General features: G+C 53.7%; 1 protein-coding gene across 1 annotated transcript in view; it reads right to left on the bottom strand.

The window, feature by feature from the left end:
- Nucleotides 1-13978, bottom strand: part of LOC140404258 (stereocilin) — a 131475-nt gene that overhangs the window by 17975 nt on the left and 99522 nt on the right. Inside the window, exons 20-22 of the mRNA XM_072492590.1 lie at nucleotides 12756-12925; nucleotides 5626-5781; nucleotides 3125-3267 (exon numbers count right to left, since the gene is read on the bottom strand). Of these exons, the coding sequence (XP_072348691.1) occupies nucleotides 3125-3267; nucleotides 5626-5781; nucleotides 12756-12925 (469 nt within the window). The remainder of the gene's footprint in view (nucleotides 1-3124; nucleotides 3268-5625; nucleotides 5782-12755; nucleotides 12926-13978) is intronic.

The raw sequence follows: 13978 nt of genomic DNA, 5'->3' as shown, positions 1-13978 counted from the left end.
AAGTCAGTTACACCCTGTATCAACAACACAGTGTCAGCAAGTCAGTTACACCCTGCATCAACAACACAGTGTCAGCAAGTCAGTTACACCCTGTATCAACAACAATGTCAGCAAGTCAGTTACACTCTGTATCAACAACACAGTGTCAGCAAGTCAGTTACACCCTGTATCAATAACACAGTGTCAGCAAGTCAGTTACACCCTGTATCAACAACACAGTGTCAGCAAGTCAGTTACACCCTGTATCAACAACAGTGTCAGCAAGTCAGTTACACCCTGTATCAACAACAGTGTCAGCAAGTCAGTTACACTCTGTATCAACAACACAGTGTCAGCAAGTCAGTTACACCCTGTATCAACAACACAGTGTCAGCAAGTCAGTTACACCCTGTATCAACAAGTGTCAGCAAGTCAGTTACACCCTGTATCAACAACAGTGTCAGCAAGTCAGTTACACTCTGTATCAACAACACAGTGTCAGCAAGTCAGTTACACCCTGTATCAACAAGTGTCAGCAAGTCAGTTACTCCCTGTATCAACAACAGTGTCAGCAAGTCAGTTACACCCTGTATCAACAACAGTGTCAGCAAGTCAGTTACACCCTGTATCAACAACAGTGTCAGCAAGTCAGTTACTCCCTGTATCAACAACAGTGTCAGCAAGTCAGTTACACCCTGCATCAACAACAGTGTCAGCAAGTCAGTTACACCCTGCATCAACAACAGTGTCAGCAAGTCAGTTACACCCTGTATCAACATCACAGTGTCAGCAAGTCAGTTACTCCCTGTATCAACAACAGTGTCAGCAAGTCAGTTACACCCTGTATCAACAGCACAGTGTGTGCAAGTCAGTTACAATATCTGTTTTCTTGAGCTAAGGAAAGACCTCAACGACTTCAAACTTATTTCATTTGATCAAGAAATACTCAAGGTTAGTTCAATGAAATCTAACGCTGGTCAGCATCAAACACTCCCAGGACAGGTACAGCACGGGGTTAGATACAGAGTAAAGCTCCCTCTTCACTGTCCCCATCAAACACTCCCAGGACAGGTACAGCACGGGGTTAGATACAGAGTAAAGCTCCCTCTACACTGTCCCCATCAAACACTCCCAGGACAGGTACAGCACGGGGTTAGATACAGAGTAAAGCTCCCTCTACACTGTCCCCATCAAACACTCCCAGGACAGGTACAGCACTGGGTTAGATACAGAGTAAAGCTCCCTCTACACTGTCCCCATCAAACACTCACAGGTCAGGTACAGCACGGGGTTAGATACAGAGTAAAGCTCCCTCTACACTGTCCCCATCAAACACTCCCAGGACAGGTACAGCACGGGGTTAGATACAGAGTAAAGCTCCCGCTACACAGTCCCCATCAAACACTCCCAGGACAGGTACAGCATGGGGTTAGATACAGAGTAAAGCTCCCTCTACACTGTCCCCATCAAACACTCCCAGGACAGGTACAGCACAGGGTTAGATACAGAGTAAATCTCCCTCTACACTGTCCCCATCAAACACTCACAGGACAGTTACAGCACAGGGTTAGATATTGAGTAAAGCTCCCTCTACACTGTCCCCATCAAACACTCCCAGGACAGGTACAGCACGGGGTTAGATACAGAGTAAAGCTCCCTCTACACTGTCCCCATCAAACACTCCCAGGACAGGTACAGCACGGGGTTAGATACAGAGTAAAGCTCCCTCTACACTGTCCCCATCAATCACTCCCAGGACAGGTACAGCATGGGGTTAGATACAGAGTAAAGCTCCCTCTACACTGTCCCCTTCAAACACTCCCAGGACAGGTACAGCACGGGGTTAGATACAGAGTAAAGCTCCCTCTACACTGTCCCCTTCAAACACCCTTTACCACAGTGCTGGATATTCTAGCCCCAATGTGCCTCTGAGGCATTGCTCCGACTGCCGCAGCGATTCCCCACAGGTTAATGATAGTTTGGTGCCAATTCCAGTTTGAGGAGCTATGAACCTGTAACTCTGAGTGATGGAAATGTTGAGATGTGAGGCAGCTGCCATCCTGCTGATCTGTATTAATCAGCTGCATCTTGGTAAAAAAGGGCACATTTTGTAAATTTGCAGGTGATCGGAATCAAGAAGCAGTGTGAAGTGGGAGATGGCCAGTTTCGGGCCTCAAAAGGAAATAAAGAAATCTGTGGAATGGGTGGAAAGATGAAGTTCAATGCAGAGAAATCTGGGGCGAAATTCTCCAGTATCGGCGCGATGTCCGCCGACTGGCGGCCAAAACGGCGCCAATCAGGCGGGCATCGCGCCGCCCCAAAGGTCCGGAATGCTCCGCATCTTTGGGGGGGCCGAGCCCCAACCTTAAGTGGCTAGGCCGGCGCCGCCTAATTTCCGCCCCGCCAGCTGGCGGAAAAGGCCTTTGGTGCCCCGCCAGCTGGCGCGGAAATGACATTGATGACAGCTTCCCACGCATGCGCAGTGGAGGGGGTCTCTTCCCGCCTCCGCCATGGTGGAGACCGTGGCGAAGGCGGAAGGAAAAGAGTGCCCCCCACGGCACAGGCCCGCCCACGGATCGGTGGGCCCCGATCGCGGGCCAGGCCACCGTGGGGGCACCCCCTGGGGCCAGATCGTCCCGCGCGCCCCCCAGGACCCCGGAGCCCGCCCACGCTGCCTTGTCCCGCCGGTAAGGTAGGTGGTTTAATCTATGCCGGCGGGACAGGCATTTTAGCGGCGGGACTTCAGCCCATCCGGGCCGGAGAATTGCGGGGGGGGGGGCCGCCAGCCGGCGATTCTCCGACCCGGCGGGGGGTCGGAGAATCTCGCCCGTGAAGTGGTTAATTTTGGTGGAAGAATATGGGGAGACAATTTAAAATATAAAAGGTCACAAACATAAAGGATGTGCAGGAGCAAGGCAACCTTCCTGTCTTTGTTCTTAAGTCATTGAAGGCGACAGGTTGAGAGAACTATTAATTCCGCGTACAGACTCCTCGGTTTTAGTGTTAGGGATACAGAATACACTAACAGGGGCAAAGACCTTCCATGCACCATGGAGGTTGTAGTTGAAATAATGAATCAGAACTTCAAGCATCTATGTCACCATCCCAGAGTTTGTTTAGGTGGATGTCCTTCCCTCGTTCCGACCTGAATTCCTCCGGATTGATCATCTCTATTTCTGGGACTGACATGCCGCAGATCAAGTGTCCCAGGGCTGTGAGCGTGGTGGCCTCGAGCTCGGGCACTGTCTGCCCACTCCGCTGCAGAAAGCTGCTGAATGCCGCCTTCCTCTATAAGACACAAGAAGGTACAATTAACACAATCAACATTTTGATCGACCTGTAAGAGTGAAGGAAGACGAGGGTGGAATTTGGGTTTTCGAACCGGGTCGGTTTCCTGTCTGAATCATCCTATCATCTCGGCCTCCTCCGGAGATCCCCAGCATCACAGATGTCCGTCTTCAGCCAATACGATTCACTCCGCGTGGTATCAACAAAACGGCTGAAGGCACTTGACACTGCGAAGGCTATGGGCTCTGACAATATTCCGGCAATGGTACTGAAGACTTGTTCTCCAGAATGGGCCGCACCCCTAGCCAAGCTGTTTCCAATACAGCTGCAACACTGGCATTTACCCGACAATGTGGAAAATTGCCCAGGTGTGTCCTGTACACAAGAAACAGGACAAATCCAACCCCGCCAATTACCGCCCGATCAGTCTACTCTCCATCATCAGCAAAGTGATGGAAGGAGTCATCAACAGCGCTATCAAGCGGCACTTACTCGGCAATAACCTGCTCACGGACACTCAGTTTGGGTTACACCAGGGTCACTCAGCTCCTGACCTCATTACAGCCTTGCTTCAAACATGGACAAAAGAGCTGAATGCCAGAGGTGAGGTGAGAGTGACTGCCTTTGACATCAAGGCAGCATTTTACGGAGTGTTGCATCAAGGAGCCCGAGCTAAACTGGAATCAATGGGAGTCAGGAGGAAAGCTCTCCACTGGTTGGAGTCATACCCGGCACAAAGGAAGATGGTTGTGGTGATTGGAGGTCAATCATCTCAGCTTCAGGACATCACTGCAGGAGTTCCTCAGGGTCGTGTCCGAGGCCCAACCATCTTCAGCTGCTTCATCAACGACCTCCCTTCCATCATAAGGTCAGAAGTGGGGATGTTTGCGGACGACTGTACAGAGTTCAGCACCATTCGCGACTCCTCAGATACTGACGCAGTCCGTGTCCAAATGCAGCAAGACCCGGACAATATCCAGGCTCGGGGCTGACAAGTGGCAAGTTACATTCACGCCACACAAGTGCCAGGCAATGACCGTCTCCTACAAGAGGAGATCTAACCATCGTCCCTTGACATTCAATGGCATTACCACCGCTGAATTCCCCCACAATCAACATCCTGGGGGTTACCATTGATCAGAAACTGAACTGGACCCAGACACATTAATACTGTGGCTACCAGAGCAGGTCAGAGGCTGGGAATCCTGTGGAGAATAACTCACCTCCTGACCCTCCAAAGCCTGTCCACCATCTACAAGGCACAAGTCAGGAGTGTGATGGAATACTCTCCACTTGCCTGGATGAGTGCAGCTCCAACAACACTCAAGAAGCTCGACACCATCCAGGACAAAGCAGCCCCGCTTGATTGTTCCTCCTTCCACAAACATTCAAATCCTCCACCACCGACAAACAGTAGCAGCCGTGTGTACCATCTACAAGATACACTGCAGGAACTCACCAAGGTTCCTTAGACAGCACCTTCCAAACCCATGTCCACTACCACCCAGAAGGACAAGAGCAGCAGATACCTCGGAACCCCACCACCTTGAGGTTCCCCTCCAAGTCACTTGGAAATATATCGGTCGCTCCTTCACTGTCGCTGGGTCAAAATCCTGGAACTCCCTCTCTAACAGCATAGAGGGTGTACCTACACCTCAAAGGCTGCAGTGGTTCAAGAAGGCAACTTATCACCGCCTTCTGAAGGGCAACTAGGGATGGGCAATAATCGCTGTCCTAACCAGTGTTGGGGCTGCACGGTAGCATAGTGGTTAGCACAGTTGCTTCACAGCTCCAGGGTCCCAGGTTCGATTCCCGGCTTGGGTCACTGTCTGTGCGGAGTCTGCACATCCTCCCCGTGTGTGCGTGGGTTTCCTCCGGGTGCTCCGGTTTCCTCCCACAGTCCAAAGATGCGCAGGTTAGGTGGACTGGCCATGATAAATTGCCCTTAGTGTCCAAAAAGATTAATTGGGGTTACTGGGTTACTGGGATAAGGGGGTGGGGTGGAGGCGGTGAGTGCTTGAGTGAGGTGCTCTTTCCAAGGGCCGGTGCAGACTCGATGGGCCGAATGGCCTCCTTCTGCACTGTAAATTCTATGATTCTATGAACCAGCGACGCCCACGTCCGGTAAAGGAATTTTTAAAAAATTAGCTGAGGTTTCCGCTTCTGATCACTGACCAGGGACTTGCAGCCGGAAACCAGAGTGTCTGTGGATGCAGAGAGGACTGGGCTCAGAAACAATGCCCTCCTTGGTCAAATATCCAACACCTCCAGGAGCGAGGTGAAGGAAAAAGCTGGAACAAGAGGGGGAGCGGGATGCATATAGAGAGGTGCGGGGGTACAAGAGAAGGCCAATCTTACCTGTTTCTTATTCCATTCATCCATTTCCCCCAGGAAGGACAGAATTCCCAGGTCTGAGACATCCAGATCTTGAAGATCTCGGTCACTGAGTTGGGTAACTGCTTGGCCCAGCTGGAGGACCTGCCACGGTTTCATCGATCTCACGGAGCCGTACAACTGGGAACAGAGAAAGGAGGCAATTTAACGCCCAGAGTTCTTCTGCAGCCCTTTCCAAACACCTGGAAAAACAAGTGTAGCGACTGCATTGGAGAGCCAACAGCTGGACGTTCCCCTCCGAGTCACTCACCATCCTGACTTGGCCATTGGTCACACATTGGCATTTACTCCATCGCCGCAGGGTCAGGGTCCTGGAACTGGCTTGGTTATACATGGACCATTCAGCCCATCAACTATGTTCTACCATACAATGAGATCATGACAGATCTCAATTCCTTCTAGAATTGGCTCCATATCCATTAATACCCCAGCTAGTCTTACAGTAATGTGCAGATTCCTGAGGTACCTGAGGCGTTGGGATCAATCTCCTGCGCCTTGGAGACTTGGGGTGAGCGCCGTTTCGTACTGGTCTCCACAAACGCGGACCAGGTGGAACAGCGCTCGTGATGGTCTTCCAGGGGATCAGAGGCCCCCAGGTGCACGCCCTTTGGGCAGGGTCGTATCCTGGCACTGCCAGGGTACCAGGTTGGCACTGCCAAGCTGGCATTTTATTGCATGGTGGCGATCTCGCCGGGGGTGCCATGTGCGGCTGTTGGGGGAGGGGCTGGAGGATCCACCCATAGTGCATTGGGGCTGGGGAGGGTCGGGGTCACTTTGGGGGCTACAGAGATTGGGACACTACTTATCTCGCTACACTGGGGAGTTCAAACGAGCGGAGTTCCGTGTCAACAAAACGGGGCAATGCGCAGCCTCAGACGTACATTCCTCGCCGTGGCTCCCCGTCTAACGCGAGTGCCGATTCAGAGCAGCACGGCAGCATAGTGGTTAGCACAGTTGCTTCACAGCGCCAGGGTCCCAGGTTCGATTCCCGGCTTGGGTCACTGTCTGTGCGGAGTCTGCACATCCTCCCAGTGTGCGCGTGGGTTTCCTCCGGGTGCTCCGGTTTCCTCCCACAGTCCAAAGATGTGCAGGTTAGGTGGATTGGCCATGCTAAATTGCCCCTTTGTGTCCAAAAAGGTTAATTGGAGTTACTGGGTTTAGGGTGGAGGAGGTGTGTGCTTGAGTGGGGTGCTCTTTCCAAGGGCCGGTGCAGACTTGATGGGCCGAATGGCCTCCTTCTGCACTGTACATTGATTCTATGATTTCTCAGCGCAGCGAGGGCCGGGAAACACGAGGCTAAACGCGCTCGCAATGGGATTTGTCCCCATTTAGTTAAATCCCACCCTGGATAACTGAAGCATTTCCACAGTGCTCCGCACTCACGGTTGCTGGTGTGACTGACAGAGGCAGCCGGCTGGCTGGTGAAGAATCAAGATCCCCGGTAACTGCAGTTAATGGAGCTGCTGCTGCCCTGATTACAGTGGCCTTCCTCAGTGTTATATTGTTCACTGACTATCTATTGTTGGATCTCTGCTTCACTGAGACTATTTTGGGTTCTTGCTGCACTGTTAGTGCATTAGGGCCTCAGCTGATGAAAGCTGATCATTTGATATTTCCCAGCGGGGGAACACTTTGGTCGTTAGGAATTAATATAGTTAAATAGAAAACAGGCAGCACTTTGAATAAAGAGTCAGTCCACCACTTTAACGCACCCCCGAACCGGCTGTTCAAATAGCCCAACTATTGTCCCAGAAACTCCACAACCCCTTTCCAGGGAAGAAATTCACATCCTCGCCAATCTGAACATTCCTGAGGATCACCATCGCCAGATTATCACCAGTAATCACAGAGTAATGGATTCAAATTGAACTTCCTGTCATTTTGAAAAGTCAATATTTGTGCTTTCGTTTCAACACGTTGGACAGATAGCACGCACAGTGAAAGAGTAATTAGCACAGGGAGAGCTCCTAGCCAGGCGGCGGGTCAACGGGAGTGAAAGGGGGTGGGGGGGGGGAGGCTGGTCACGTGGAATGGGAGGGGGCTGAATGAGCCGGTCAAACGGCCACGTCTATTCACGCACATGAGATGTCTGAAGGCGGACGTGGTCTTTTTGCAGGAGACGGACCTGAAGATAGGGGTCCAGGTGAGGTTGAGGAACGGACGGGTGGGGCAGGTGTCCCGCTCGGGACTGGATATGAAGACGAGGGGGGTGGCGGTGTTGGTGAACAAGCGGGTGACGTCCAAGGTGGGGAATATTGTGGCAGATACGGGAAGGAAGGTTCGTGATGGTTAGTGGAAAGCTGGAAGGGATGCCTGTGGCTTTGGTGAACGTTTATGCCCCAAATTGGGGCTTTTATTAGGCGGATGTTAGGGAAGGTCGCTGGCAGGGCAGACAGTGAGAATGACGGTGCTGCCAAGGTTTCTGTTTGTGTTCCAAAACCTCCGGGATTTGTGTCCTGAAGTCATTTTTCAAGAAAGTTAGCACACTGATCTCTGGGTTTGTGTGGGCGGGGAAGACCCCGCAGGTTAGGAGGGTTTTTCTAGGGCGGGGGCACAGGGGAATGGCTGGCGAACATGATGAATCACTCCTGGGCGGCGAACATTGCCATGGTTAGGAAATGGGTCGTGGGGGAGGGGTCGGCGTGGGGTCAGATGCAGGCGGCATCGTGTAGGCGAGTGGATTTGAGGGCTTTCTTGTTGGCGCCTCTGCCTTTCTCGCCGGGCCCAGTGGTGGTGCCGGCCCTAAGGGTGTGGGGGCAGTGGAGGCAGCAGGAGCTGGAGGGTGTCTCGGTGCGGACACCCATCTGCGATAAGCATAGGTTTGTGCCGGGGGGGGGGGGGGTTGGATACGTAGTTTCGGGATTGTGGCAAGCAGGGATCGAGCGATTTGGCGATTTGTACATAGGGGAAAAATTTGCGAGGTTGGAGGACCTGGAGGAAGAGTACGAGCTGCCCGGGAGAACGGCTTTAGGTGCCTACAGGTCCGGGATTTGGGGAGGAGAGAGATGCCGTCCTTTGCTGGGCTGCCGCTCCTGGGGTTGCAGCACAGGGCGCTATCGAAAGACGAGATGGGGAGGGGAAGGTGTCCGATGTCTATAAGGAGCTGATGGATTGGGAGGAGGCCCTGGGGGGGGGGGGGCTATAAACCACAAGTGGGAGGTGGAGCCTGGAGGGGTAGTGGAGGCTGGACCATGGGCAGAGGCCCCACGGAGGGTGAATGCGTCCTCGTCGTGTGTGAGGATAAGCCTCACTCAGTTTAAAGGTGGACATAGGGCAGGGATAAGTAGGTTTTTGAGGGGCAGAGGACAGGTGTGGGCGGAGCCCGCCGAGACTCGCGAATCACGCCCACATGTTTTGGGCGTGTCCGAAGCTGAAGGGGTTCTGGTGGGGGTTTGCGGACGTGATGTCCGAGTTACTGGGGGCGAAGGTGGCCCCGAGTCCAGAGGAGGCGATTTTTGGGGAGTCGGAAGACCCGGGAGCCCAGGCGGTGAGAGAGGCCGATGTTGTGGCCTTTGCCTCCGATAAGCGGGAGACGGATCTTGCTGGAATGGAGGGACTCGGAGCCGCTGAACGCGGGGGGGTGGGTGACTGACCTGTCGGAATTCCTGAGGCTGGAGAAGGTCATCTTGAGGGGGTCGGTGGATGGGTTCATTCAGAGGTGGAAGCCATTTAGTGATTTATTTAAGGTTTGAGGGGTCGGCGGGGAGGGGAATGGGGGGGGGGGGGATGGGAGAAGGGGGATGGTCTTGGGGAGCAGGGCGGGGGAGAGTTGTTTTTTCTTCTGCTTTGGATTGTTTATATGCAAATGCCTTGAATAAAATATTTTTTTAAAGCACGTGCAAGGGCGACGCCGTGGCACAGTGGTTAGCACTGCGGCCTCACGGCGCCGAGGTCCCAGGTTCGATCCCGGCTCAGGGTCACTGTCCGTGTGGAGTTTGCACATTCTTCCCGTATCTGCGTGGGTTTCGCCCCCACAACCCAAAGATGTGGGTTTCCTCCGGGTGCTCCGGTTTCCTCCCACAGTCCAAAGACGTGCAGAGTAGGTGGATTGGCCACGATAAATTGCCCTTAGTGTCAAAAAAGGTTCGGAGGGGTTATTGGGTTACGGGGATAGGGTGGAAGTGAGGGTTTAAGTGGGTCGGTGCCGACTCGATGGGCCGAATGGCCTCCTTCTATGCTGTATGGTCTATGGTCTATATGCAGGGTAGGTGGACTGGCCACGCTAAATTGCCCCCTAATTGGAAAAAATTAATTGGGTACCCTAAATTCACCGAGACCTCTGACCCTCACTCACACCGAGACCTCTGACCCTCACTCACACCGAGACCTCTGACCCTCACTCACACCGAGACCTCTGACCCTCACTCACACCGAGACCTCTGACCCTCACTCACACCGAGACCTCTGACCCTCACTCACACCGAGACCTCTGACCCTCACTCACACCGAGACCTCTGACCCTCACTCACACCGAGACCTCTGACCCTCACTCACACCGAGACCTCTGACCCTCACGCACACCGAGACCTCTGACCCTCACTCACACCGAGACCTCTGACCCTCACTCACATCGAGACCTCTGACCCTCACTCACACCGAGACCTCTGACCCTCACTCACACCGAGACCTCTGACCCTCACTCACACCGAGACCTCTGACCTTCACTCACACCGAGACCTCTGACCTTCACTCACACCGAGACCTCTGACCCTCACTCACACCGAGACCTCTGACCTTCACTCACACCGAGACCTCTGACCCTCACTCACACCGAGACCTCTGACCCTCACTCACACCGAGACCTCTGACCCTCACTCACACCGAGAACTCTGACCCTCACTCACACCGAGACCTCTGACCCTCACTCACACCGAGACCTCTGACCCTCACTCACACCGAGACCTCTGACCTTCACTCACACCGAGACCTCTGACCTTCACTCACACCGAGACCTCTGACCCTCACTCACACCGAGACCTCTGACCCTCACTCACACCGAGACCTCTGACCCTCACTCACACCGAGACCTCTGACCCTCACTCACACCGAGACCTCTGACCCTCACTCACACCGAGACCTCTGACCCTCACTCACACCGAGACCTCTGACCCTCACTCACATCGAGACCTCTGACCCTCACTCACACCGAGACCTCTGACCCTCACTCACACCGAGACCTCTGACCCTCACTCACACCGAGACCTCTGACCTTCACTCACACCGAGACCTCTGACCTTCACTCACACCGAGACCTCTGACCCTCACTCACACCGAGACCTCTGACCTTCACTCACACCGAGACCTCTGACCCTCACTCACACCGAGACCTCTGACCCTCACTCACACCGAGACCTCTGACCCTCACTCACACCGAGAACTCTGACCCTCACTCACACCGAGACCTCTGACCCTCACTCACACCGAGACCTCTGACCCTCACTCACACCGAGACCTCTGACCTTCACTCACACCGAGACCTCTGACCTTCACTCACACCGAGACCTCTGACCCTCACTCACACCGAGACCTCTGACCCTCACTCACACCGAGACCTCTGACCCTCACTCACACCGAGACCTCTGACCCTCACTCACACCGAGACCTCTGACCCTCAGTCACACCGAGACCTCTGACCCTCACTCACACCGAGACCTCTGACCCTCACTCACACCGAGACCTCTGACCCCCACTCACACCGAGACCTCTGGCCTCCACTCACACCGAGACCTCTGACCTTCACTCACACCGAGACCTCTGACCCTCACTCACACCGAGACCTCTGACCTTCACTCACACCGAGACCTCTGACCTTCACTCACACCGAGACCTCTGACCCTCACTCACACCGAGACCTCTGACCCTCACTCACACCGAGACCTCTGACCCTCACTCACACCGAGACCTCTGACCCTCACTCACACCGAGACCTCTGACCCTCACTCACACCGAGACCTCTGACCTTCACTCACACCGAGACCTCTGACCCTCACTCACACCGAGACCTCTGAACCTCACTCACACCGAGAACTCTGACCCTCAGTCACACCGAGACCTCTGACCCTCCATTAATCACCAATCACTGATCACTTAGTTGGGTTCTGCGCCTCATGGGAGGGCGGGTGACTGAGAGTTGGGAATTGCTGTGATCTTATTCAATGGCGGAGCAGATCCAAGAAGGCAAATACCCGCTGTCTTCTCTGATTTCTTCTGGTCGAATGTCATCCATTAATAATTCCCCTGGCTGCTTGAGCCCAAATTCACTCTGCAGTCTGCCGTCTGAGGCCCTTGATTATAATTTACAATCTTGCAGTTACTGTGCACACACACACTCACAGACACACACTCACACTTACACATGCACACACACAGACACACATACAGACACAAACATTCACATTTACACATATAAACACACACACAGGCACACACTCACACTGACACGTGCACACTCACACACACGCACACTCACACAAACACACACATTCACACTCACATACACATATACATATACACACACTCACACACAGACACACTCACACTCACACACACACTAAAACTCTTTCCCTTCACCAATGGCCTTGTACATTCAGGCATTAGGGGCTGGTTTAGCACAGTGGGCTAAACAGCTGTCTTGTAATGCAGAACAATAGAACATAGAACATACAGTGCAGAAGGAGGCCATTCGGTCCATCAAGTCTGCACCGACCCACTTAAACCCTCACTTCCAACCTATCCCCATAACCCAATAACCCCTCCTAAACTTTTTGGTCACTAAGGGCAATTTAGCATGACCAATCCACCTAACCTGCACGTCTTTGGACTGTGGGAGGAAACCGGAGCACCCGGAGGAAACCCACGCAGACACGGAGAGAACGTGCAGACTCTGCACAGTGACCCAAGCCGGAATCGAACCTGGGACCCTGGCGCTGTGAAGCCACAGTGCTACCGTGCTGCCAATAGCGCGGGTTCAATTCCCGTACCAGCCTCCCCGAACAGGCGCCGGAATGTGGCGACTAGGGGCTTTTCACAGTAACTTCATTTGAAGCCGACTTGTGACAATAAGCGATTATTATCATTATTATTCCTGGCCTCACCTGCTTGGTTCTTGTGAGCAGGGTTTTCAGATGCTCTGCAGACAGATCCTGATCGCTGGTGAGAATTCCCAAACAGTCGGAAAATTCGCTGTCAGCCATTCCAGCAAGCTGGCTACTGCTCCAGGCTGTGGGAAAGGTGGCCTTGATGTCAATGCAATTCGGGATGCCCTCTACAATGGGGGCAGAGGGAAATGTCACATTGTGCACCTTTTCCCGTCATTTATCAAGACTTCTTAGACGCAACCTCACAAACTACCACCATCGAGAAGGACAAGGGCAGCAGATACCTGGGGACACCACCCACCTGGAGGTTCCCCCCCGAGCCCCATGCCATCCTGACGCGGAAATGCAACAGCCGTTCCTTCGCTGTCGCTGGGGCAAAATCCTGGTATTCCCTCCCTGACAGGGTTTTGGGATATGTGCCAATTTCGGGTTTTATACCACACGGAATGCTGCAGTTCAAAGTGGCTCACCAGCACAACGGCCGCACTCCCAGAATTTTATCCTGACAATCTCTCTTCTGCTGAAGCCCAATTGGAGGTTTTGAGCATCTCTCGGCTGGTGTGCAGTTACCCTCAGGTGCCAGGCATTGTGACCGTGTGTGAAAGCTGGGAGAAATGACCCTCAGCCTGTTTTCTTCTAACTTCACATTTCCAATTTCTGCAGAAATGATTGAAAATAATTCGGAACAAAGGGCCAGGCCAGCGGCCTCCCTTTCTCCATCCCAGACTCGAAGCCGGTCTCACAGGTGGAGCACACTGTGCCCTCTCCAGGGTTTGGGGGTACAGGCACTGTGCCCTCTCCAGGGTTTTGGGGTACAGGCACTGTGCCCTCTCCAGGGTTTTGGGGTACAGGCACTGTGCCCTCTCCAGGGTTTAGGGGTACAGGCACTGTGCCCTCTCCAGGGTTTTGGGGGTACAGGCACTGTGCCCTCTCCAGGGTATGGGGGTACAGGCACTGTGCCCTCTCCAGGGTTTTGGGGTACAGGCACTGTGCCCTCTCCAGGGTTTTGGGGTACAGGCACTGTACTCTCTCCAGGGTTTTGGGGTACAGGCACTGTGCCCTCTCCAGGGTTTGGGGGTACAGGCACTGTGCCCTCTCCAGGGTTTGGGGGTACAGGCACTGTGCCCTCTCCAGGGTTTTGGGGTACAGGCACTGTGCCCTCTCCAGGGTTTTGGGGTACAGGCACTGTGCCCTCCCCACAGTTTGGGGGTACAGGCACT

This window comes from Scyliorhinus torazame, chromosome 30 (assembly GCF_047496885.1).
Source record: "Scyliorhinus torazame isolate Kashiwa2021f chromosome 30, sScyTor2.1, whole genome shotgun sequence".
NCBI lineage: Eukaryota > Metazoa > Chordata > Chondrichthyes > Carcharhiniformes > Scyliorhinidae > Scyliorhinus > Scyliorhinus torazame.
The sequence above is the reverse complement of the archived record's forward strand: the minus strand, read 5'-3'. Positions and strand labels throughout refer to the sequence as shown.